Genomic DNA, 10,131 nt, shown 5'->3' on the forward strand with positions numbered 1-10,131 from the left:
CATAGTTACTATGTATAATAATAATAATATTATACATGGATATACTATGGATTATAAACATATAATAATAATAATTAAAATAATTATAGGCATAATAATATTATTATACATAGTAACTATGGATTATAAACCTAAAATAATAATTATAATTATAGGCATAATAATAATAAAAATAATAAACATTTTAAAAACAATGAAAGTGCACAATACTGCACAGCTTTTATTTGTACTTGTGTTGTTAAACCCTAGGAAATCGCCGTGGTTGCGTGGTATCGAAAATGGTATTGAAATATCTATATATATATATTCATATTTTTTGCCAAAATCCAGTAGCCCCTGCTAAAAAAAAAACAGCCCCCCCATAGCTCCCCCATGCACAAATGTCTGGAGCCGTCGCTGATCAGAGCTATACGATAACAAAAGGAAGCAATGCAGCCTTTTTATCTGACTACTCAGACCCTCTGTGTCAGACAACAGTGTCAGAGCGTCTGACACTGTTGTCTCTGAGGAAAGACCTTTGCCGTTGCTCTCAGAACCGTCCACACTTGTGACCTGTAATCTTATGATACATGGTAGGAAGTGGTAGTCATCAGTCAGCCAATGCCATTTCTTTGGGAGCATGATAAGGCATGCTGACTTCCTGTGTGTGGTGTGCCTGTGTTATCAGTCGGGGGCGGCCATGCACATTTACACGCACGCACACACGTGATAATGCACACTCACTTCCTGTCTATCATGTTCCTGCAATCTGTACATAGAAATATCCCCTCTCTCTCTCTCTCTCTCTCTCTCTCTCTCTCTCTCACACACACACACACACACACACACACACACACACACACACTCACTCACTCGTCCCTCAAACTCTCTCTCTCTTTCACAGTCCCAGTCCCAGACCTGACTACTGCATGTGGTGAGCCTTTGTTTGGGGACAAAGGTTCCCCCTCTCAGACAAGCAGCCGGTGGCAGTGGAACAAGGAGGGGAAGAAGATTTAGGGAGAGATTTAGAGAGAGACAGACTGACTGACTGACTGACTGACTGACTGACTGACTGACTGAGAAAGATGGGGGGGCATTTGTTGTTAAAAGGGGAGCAGAATGGCTGCATTTTAAGGACTCCTATAGTCTCCTATAGGCTTGCTTGTCTCTCTTGGATCCCAATCTGTAGATACTAGATAGATGACCTCCCTCCTCCGGTCTGGACTCAAGAATCTCTAGAATCTCCAGCTCTTTCAGCCCTGCATGGCCTCCATTTTATGGCCTCCTCCTACCTACAGCCCTCCTGGCTCCGTTCTGTCACGCCTCCACCCTGTCCGGAACTTTACAAGTATGCAGTCTTTACGTCTGCTGCACGTGTTGACTGTATAGCTTTCATGCTGTCACGTTGAAACTTAGGGAAAAGCTTACAAATCCATAAACATTTGAATTTGCTGTCAGGAATGTATATATATAGTCACTTCGTAATAAAAAAATAAGTTCTCTTAGCTCTCGTGGCACTCTAATCCCGCATGGCCTTGCCCTGCATTCTTTGTTTGACAAAATGTCCATGGGTGGTAATTAATCCTCCGACCTCTTGTACACAGTAAAATCCTCATTCTTAATTTGTAAGTACAAATGTCCATTGTATACACTCTCAGAATTACAATTTAGGCATTTAGCATAGGCTCTTAATCCAGAGCGATTTACAGTATAAGCAGGTAAATACGAGGTAATACATCAAATGCATGTAAATAGTAATCTCGGATCATAGGTAAACCAAGAAACTATCATCATGGCAATTGGATGATTTTTTTCCAAAAATGGGTTTTGCAAAAATCCACCTGTTGGTGGCGCTATAACAGGCCAATGTGAAAAGGGTGGGATATATTCCTCAGCCTAGTAGGAAAGTCTGTGAAAGATTTCACGCAAAATGCACGCTGCGTTCATGATTTGAGGCTTTTTGTTCAAAACGGGCCAATCCTGCAAACTTTGCAAGCCAATGTTAGCCAATTAGGATGGAATATGAAAAGTCGGATAGATCCGTCTTGAACACATGACTATAGAGATACTGTGTAACGATTTGCGGGATTTTTGGACAGAATCTGGAGGAGTAATATCCAAATTGTGTTTTACAAAAGTCAGCCTCCTGGTGGCGCTATATCAGGCCATATCAGGCCTGATATCAGGGCAGAGGATCATTGTTGGCATCAGGGAGTGTGTGTGCAAAATGTTGTATCGACCGGGTTAACGGTGCCGGAGATACACACGCGTGCGCACACACACACACACACACACACGGACGGATGGAGTGTAAAACATACTCTCTCCCCATACCTTCTGCCTGGTGGAGACAATAATCTGTAACAGAAAAAAATAATGTTACTCTTATATGTAGGCCTACTTGTACACAATAATTAAAAAAAAAAACTTGAATCTCATGCTATGCCCAAATTATGGGGACAGGGTTTATGTGCATTATTCGCTGTTTTCCACAATTTTCCTGACATAAAGTGACAGGCACAACTTTGTAGGTCCATGTTGAGATATTTCAGTAAACCACTGCAGTGACAACTGTGATAGTGGATAGGCCTACCTCTAGTCTAGCCTGGCTAATAAGCCAGACCGAATCAACCGTTGGCGTGTGATATTAGTCTGGCTTATTAGCCAGGCTAGGATACCTCCACAGTGACACCATCATGTGCCAGGCTGTGGGTCATTCATGGCCAAGGTGTGAGACAGACTTGGGCTGCGGGGCAGGACACAGGAGAGACAGCATCTCTGTCAAAACATGTCCATGTTTGGCCTAAAGACTACTCCCTTAATCATAATAGTATAAAGGTGGTGCAGCGGGCACATTTACAGGCAAACCTTAAACTTTTTATTTTAATTCATCAAGGATAACCTTGACAGCTGGGATTATGAGTTGTCACTGGCATTCCTATAATGTCAACAAACACGTTTCGCTTCAAGGGGTATATTAACAGGCCATTATGACTTGAATTATTTAAATTGATTGATGTTCAGAGGACAGGTCTGTCACTGTGGCGTCAATGTAATTACAATTAAGGGAGATTAAAAAAAGGACCCCATGCAGAATGGGTCTGCAGTGGGAGACTGACGTTTGTCTTGTTTACGACTCAATCACGTTAAGAGTGATCATTAACAGTCCCATGGGAAGCGATCAAGGGCTTTTGATAGCCTTGCAAACTGCGTGTGTGTGTGTTGGGGTGAGGGGGTCAGTTAGGCATGCGTGAAAAGGGTGTTAAGTACTCGACAATGTCTGACATCCGGGCTAATTGATAGGCGACTATGAAATCATCCTATAGGCCACTTCCTGAAAACGCTGCCACGATCAACAACAACGACAAGGGGAAGTCACACTAGCTGACTAATGTTTATGTTTTCCGGAGAGAGAGCTAACTGAATTGAATTGACTGGGAGACAGAGTAGTGTCACGGCTCTGTTTACACACTTTATTCTAGAAGTTATAACATATACATACAAATAGCCATGCAGGTATTCCTCGTGTTTTTATTTCACACTTGCTTTAGTTTTAGCAGCTAGTGTGTAAACATAGGCTGTCATGTTTCCCCCCATGGCCGCTAATGAAAGCCGTTTGAGTTGAATGTTCATTGAGTGCATGCCAGCTGACTGACTGTGTTTGTTTTCCTGAGAGGGAGGGAGGGGGGAGACCCGGGAGAGAGAGAGAGAGAGAGAGAGAGAGTTCACGTGAATGTGTGTGTTTGAGACTGAGCGCCATACAGCCACACGAATCAAAGCCCTCTTGACTTGAATCCGCGGAGAGCAGAACACTGACTGACTGCAGTCTATGAGCAGACAAATTAAATGCGAGACAACAAGAAAAACATCATACACACACACACACACACACACACACACACACACACACACACACACACACAGTACCATCGTCCTCCTCAGTCTCAGTTGGTTGTGTAATAACTGCACTATAGTAACCGAACGTGCTATAATAAAAAAGTAACAGTCATTGTGAAATACACCCCACCCCCCTTTTCTTTTCCTGGACACCCACACACACACACACACACACACACACACACAGTCACACACACACACACACACACACACACACACACACACACACACACACACACACACACACACACACACAGCACAGCACAGCAGTATAAGTAACGCGGTGGTTTCTCCTTCCTGCCTGCAGCGCCACTGCCTTCTATTTGTTTGCGCTCACTTGATCCGGAGCGGAAATTCCTTCCCGTTTTTTTTTTCTTTTCTTTTTTTCTTTTTTGTGAATGACAAACTTATTAACAATTCATCAACACGGGTCTCTACACTGCTCTGTCCCATCCGGCCCCGCCCCGTCCCACCGTCTCCTAGGCGACGGCCGGCCCAGTGGCTGCTCTGATTGGCTGGCCCCCGACATAACGCATCCATTGAACCGCCCCTGGTTTGTAACCATTCAGATCAGCAGGCTGAGCTGTATATTCTCCGCAGCGACACTTCCAACACAGAACAGAAAGCACTGATGAAGCACTGACTTCACTGCACACCAAAACACAAGGACATACGCATTGCCTCGGACCACGGAACATTGGAACAACAACAACAACAACACTCAATTTTGGAATTGTATAATCAACCGGACGGGACGTGATAATTATTATTGACTGAGAAAAAGCTGAATTGGGAAAAGAAACGTCTCTGCGTGCCGTCTCGCCAGTTTTCTTTTCTTTCAGGGTGAGCCATTGAGAAATCTAAACGGGACATATAATTCACGCAGATGCATGAATGAGTGCCAGTGTCGAGAAATCTGCAGTCGGGTGGAAATCAGTTTTTTAACAGCCTGCGATTCTAGGGTTTATTTGTCCATTTCTGGACGATCATAAAGGCGAAACGAACAAAAATAATAACACGACGCTCGTGTTTCTTACATAATACCCGCAAGACGTGTATGCATTCTTGCATTCTGCATTCTTTCTCGGGCTTCCTATTTTCACCGATGCTCCAGTCGTTTGCTCAGTGAGCGAATTTCATCCTCCTCTATTCCTCCTGCTCGCCTCGCCTGCCTCACACACACAAAAATGCTCGACAAGCTGAAACCCGCAGTGGCGCCGGCGCTCGGCGACTCCTCGGTGGTCATGGCGATCAGCAAGACGGTGGGCTGGCTGCGGGAACAGCTGGAGACGCGCCGGGACTGCCTGCTGCTCATGGACTGCCGCGCCACGGAGCTCTTCGAGTCGGCGCACGTCGAGACGGCGATTAACGTGGCGCTGCCGAGCCTCATGCTGCGGCGCCTCAAGAAGGGCAACCTGCCCATCAAGTCGCTGCTCGCCAACGGCGAGGACCGCGAGAGGTTCGCGCGGCGCTGCAAGACGGACACCATCGTGCTGTACGACGAGTACAGCCGCGAGTGGAACGAGAACGTGGACGGCGGGAGCGTGCTGGGCTTGCTGCTGCGGCGCATGAAGGACGAGGGCTACAAGGCGTATTATCTCGAGGGTGAGTCTCCATCATGGTTATATTATATTATGTATTTTTATCCTGTAGTTTTCATTCATGTTTTTCGGTTCATTCATAGCCGCGAATTCAGACTGAATGTGTATATAGATTGCATCGTGGACGCATATGATATATGTAATTAATATGTCATGTTCGTATTATTTATTTATTTGTGTATTTATTTTTGCGTGTACAGGCGGCTTCAGCAAATTCCAAGCAGAATTCCCCGCCCTGTGTGAGACCAATCTGGACGGCTCTCTGAACAGCAGCGGGCTCTCTGGCGGCTCGCCCACCTCCCATCACGTGCTGGGCCTCGGCGGGCTGCGGATCAGCTCCGACTCCTCCTCGGACATCGAGTCGGACATCGACCCGATCAGCGCCACCGAGTCGGACGGCAGCCCGCTGCTCTCCAACGCGCAGCCCAGCTCGTCGTTCCCCGTGGAGATCCTTCCGCACCTGTACCTGGGCTGCGCCAAGGACTCCACCAACCTGGACATCCTGGAGGAGTACGGCATCAAGTACATCCTCAACGTGACGCCCAACCTGCCCAACCTCTTCGAGAACGCCGGGGAGTTCAAGTACAAGCAGATCCCCATCTCGGATCACTGGAGCCAGAATCTGTCACAGTTCTTCCCCGAGGCCATCAGCTTCATTGGTAAGCATATTTATTCAGCAGTGCAATGCATTATTATTATGCTTCCCTCTGCAAAGCAGGGATAGTGTCTCTGACTGTAGTTCCTATAGACGCATGTAGTTTATTTATTTATTTGTAGCCATATTATTTGAAATAATATAGGCTTTCTAAAAAATAATTTATTTGTGTGGACTCAAAAACATAGCTTTCCACTAAGAGGAGCTATTGTAAATGATTATATAGTCTGCTCATTTACAAGTAAATTATATGATGTGCAATAAGTGTCAAAGTAAATACATTACAATTCAGTTACCTTCAGTATAACCTTCTAGCTGTGTCAGGATAGAATCTTATGAATAATACCCAACTCAATAGCAGGAAGTTCTTACACTTGCAATTGAGATTAGATGAGACGTCTCCGACTGTGTGTCTTATCAGCCAATCAAGGAGGGACACACAGAACCCAGATTACGGCTATTGTGTTCGAGCAAAGGAATACAATCTCCCCCCCACCCCCTCTAAACGGCACACTGGCATTATAAACAAAACTGTGCCAAGTGCAAATGATTAGACTTCAGTAGTACACATGCCAGGCCTTATCTGTTGTCCCGGGGAACTTGTGTAATTGCGACACAAAGAGCTACGCTGAAACGAGAGAAGAGGGGCGAGAGGAGCGGAGAGGGGAGGGCAGTAATTTGAGCGCAACAGGAAGGAAGTCTGCATTGAAAGTAATCTAGGACATGGCAATGTCCCCCCCCCCCCTCCTCCCCATTACAAAGGGAGCCATTTACAGGCCCCTGTTGACATCCTGTTCGCCTTGACAGCGTGCCCTCGTGACTCCTACGTTTACACGCCCAAATGGCACCATTGTCGGAGCGAAAGCCCTGGCGGAGCGGAAGAATGGTTTAATAGACCGTAATAGTCAATTTCCCCAGCACTGTTACTGAGGGACAAGCCCAGCGAATGTTTGGCTGTGTGTGTGTGTGTGTGTTTTGAACGCCATGGCCTCTGTTGACGGACAAGTCAGGGGAGATAAGAGATAATAACATCCACTTCCAGCCACTCTCTCTCTCTTGCAGTCTTTCTCTCTCTCGCTCTTGATTATTATTGTGTTCTTTTTCTCTATCGCTCTACCGCTCTCTTCATGGCTCTCCTTTCATTCCTCCTTGCTTTGCACTCTCTGTCTCTCTCTCCTGGACTGGCCAACTTGCCTTTGAACATGACAGGCGTTTGTCCCCCGGGGCAACTGGCGCCAGGCAGCCACCCTCTGTAGTAAATACTTTTCCCCATTCAGTACTTGTGAACTGGAGGAAGCGAGTGCCATGGCTGCATTAACACACACACAGGCGACAAACAAATCCCCAAAACGAAAAGCCAGCAGGGTCTTAACTCTGTCCAACTAGAATGTCACAGAATACCGTCTTAATTTATGTATGCCGTAGTTGTCGTTTTTTTTGGGTAAATCCATTAACGAGCATTTTCCATCTCTCTCTCCTCTCCTCCAGATGAGGCACGGGCTCAGAAGTGTGGCGTCCTGGTCCACTGCCTGGCGGGTATCAGCCGCTCCGTGACGGTGACCGTGGCCTACCTGATGCAGAAGCTCAGCCTGTCCATGAACGACGCCTACGACATCGTCAAGACCAAGAAGTCCAACATCTCCCCCAACTTCAACTTCATGGGCCAGCTGCTGGACTTTGAGCGCACGCTGGGCCTGAAGCGGCCGTGCGACAACCGCATGGTGGCGCTCCCCACCACTCCGCTGTACTTCACCACGCCCACCAACCACAACGTCTTTCAGCTGGACCCCCTGGAGTCCACGTGAAGACTCTCTCTGGGGCCGGTGTCATCCAGTCTGTCTGCCTGCTGATCTCCATTGGCTGATTAAAACAAAAAGGCCTCCTGTTTGGGGAAAAATAATTATAAGGCTGCAAAGAAGTTCTTGATGCGGTTGGCTCGGGGGAGACAGCTGCCGAGCGCACGCCACGCAATCACGCTGGAGGAGGCGTCTGCCTGAACACAGTGACACTCTTGAGAAGCAGCTGCTGCAGAGCGAATGAGAGACAGGAAGAGAGACGTAGAGAGAGAGAGAGAGACAGAGCACAGAGATACTTTCTATAACACATATATTGCTATCAAGACTGTTGCGGACTTGTCTACTGTTTCGTCAGAAGGAACATGGAGGTGATTTTTATATGGACGGTTGTATGTTGTACTTCAAAGTCGCTAGGCTGGTGTGCCAGAGACATGATTGTTCAAAACTGGGACATGCAGAAAAGCCTTTTTCTTGTCTTTCTTGGGTTGGGCTTATAGCACTCGCACCTTGAAATCTTTTTTTTTGAGGGTGCACATATCTCTTTTGTCTTCTGTGAAGACATGCCTGCATGGGGTTGGAAGCACCCCAGGGTTTAGATGGCACAGTGTACTGGACTCAATTTTACATGTGTGGAGTCTTTTGAATCATTTATACATTGTGTATATATCTTAAATAAGAGAATACATCAAAGCCTTGCTCGAGTAGTATATATATACCCTTTGCAACAAGTGGGTACTGAAGATTCTCTTAGTTTCATCTTCTACTTGTATGTAAGCAAAGAATCTGCATATTTGATCAGTATGTTTAAGTTGATAATGCCAAAAAATTGAGTAGTTTATTCTTCTTACAAGAATCGTACAAAAATTGTATATATGTGTAATATATTTGATAATCGCTTTATGTGTGAATTCAACCAGGCTAGGCCTTGTTTTTGCACCCATTTGTCACACAAATCAAAGTCACCTTGGTTGTATGCCTTAGTTTTCGCACACAGACATGTTTGCTGTTTGTTTAACCACAAGAAACAACAAACCCCTGGGTTTTAATTTCACTTTTGACAAATCTCCACTGCATCCTGGAGAAAAAAAACCCTGAATAAGCCTGTAATTAGACTGGATTTCGGATACATTGCAGTAATCCATTGTAATTAGATCACTGCATATCTTGTTAAAATAGTTTAAGTTAATCTGAGTCTTATGGAAAATAGCTTTATGGAAGCTGTGTATGTATGTATGCTAACCTGTGTCTGATCACAAAGACAGAATGAAGGTTAATGGAAGCAGCACTTCTCTGTGTGCGATGGTTAAAAGTCTCTGAAATGTTGACAAAAGCAAGAGGCTTTGCTCGCCTCAACTCTTCAGGGAAAATGCAGTTTTTTTTTGTCGGTTGAAAGAATAAGAAATGTCGAACTTCAGATGGGGGAGGTTTGTTGTACCCCCTCCAGAGAGACGGCCTGTTTTGTCGAGGAAGCCAAACCTGGCGACCTCGGCCACCCCTCCACACTCCTCTATACGAATGTAAAGAAAAGATAAGTTATTAATAAATTGCTATTTTGTCTACAACTTTCTGTCTCCCATGACTAATTTTCCATTCCTGCAGGACCATGTTTGTACAGTAACACAAGAGTCACCACTCGGGTGACAATGAACTGCTCAATGCTAATCAGCAGGCCTGCTCATGACATCGGGCGCTATACCTTGACTCACGCCTCTCCATTCACAACAAGGCTGTGCCATTCTTTAGTTTAACCACTCAAAACAACTCCCACATCACTTTCCAATGCAAACTTAGAATGTGGTGGTTGTGTAACAAAAGCATCAAGCACACAGCGTTCTTCTACACGAGGGTTTACCATGGGCGGCAATCCATTTGTTTTATAAGGGCCAAATGTTACTAAACGGGTAGAACACGAGCCACTTCCAGTCACGGCATCAAAGCGGCGCGACCGGTTTTTCCACATATGTGGCCTGCCCTGCAGTGGAGTTTATGGGTTCACTCACACACACACACACACACACACACACACACAAACACTCCCCAACGCACTTCCTCCAGGCCATTTTGAGTTCAAAGCTGCCTGTCAAAACAGGGATTGGACGTTCTGTTCCTGAATAAGGAGTCGTGTCACCCGATACGGTACAGCGGCGGTGTGCAGCAGCGTGTAGCGTATATAGGCTACCTGTTAAGACCTGAACGGTAGCAG

The 10,131-nt window shown here is 45.9% G+C and overlaps 1 protein-coding gene across 1 annotated transcript; it reads left to right on the top strand.

Annotated features, from left to right (window-relative positions):
* The first annotated feature begins 4,467 nt into the window (after positions 1–4,467).
* On the top strand, positions 4,468–9,490 carry dusp6 (dual specificity phosphatase 6). Its single transcript, XM_080762047.1, has 3 exons — positions 4,468–5,481; positions 5,678–6,136; positions 7,621–9,490. Exons 1-3 carry the CDS (start codon positions 5,064–5,066, stop codon positions 7,935–7,937), a joined length of 1,194 nt encoding a protein of 397 aa, XP_080618173.1. The 5' UTR covers positions 4,468–5,063; the 3' UTR covers positions 7,938–9,490.
* The last annotated feature ends 641 nt before the right edge of the window (positions 9,491–10,131 follow it).

The sequence above is a fragment of the Protomyctophum bolini genome (assembly GCF_963924005.1).
Source record: "Protomyctophum bolini genome assembly, chromosome: 4".
In the NCBI taxonomy this organism is placed as follows: Eukaryota; Metazoa; Chordata; class Actinopteri; order Myctophiformes; family Myctophidae; genus Protomyctophum; species Protomyctophum bolini.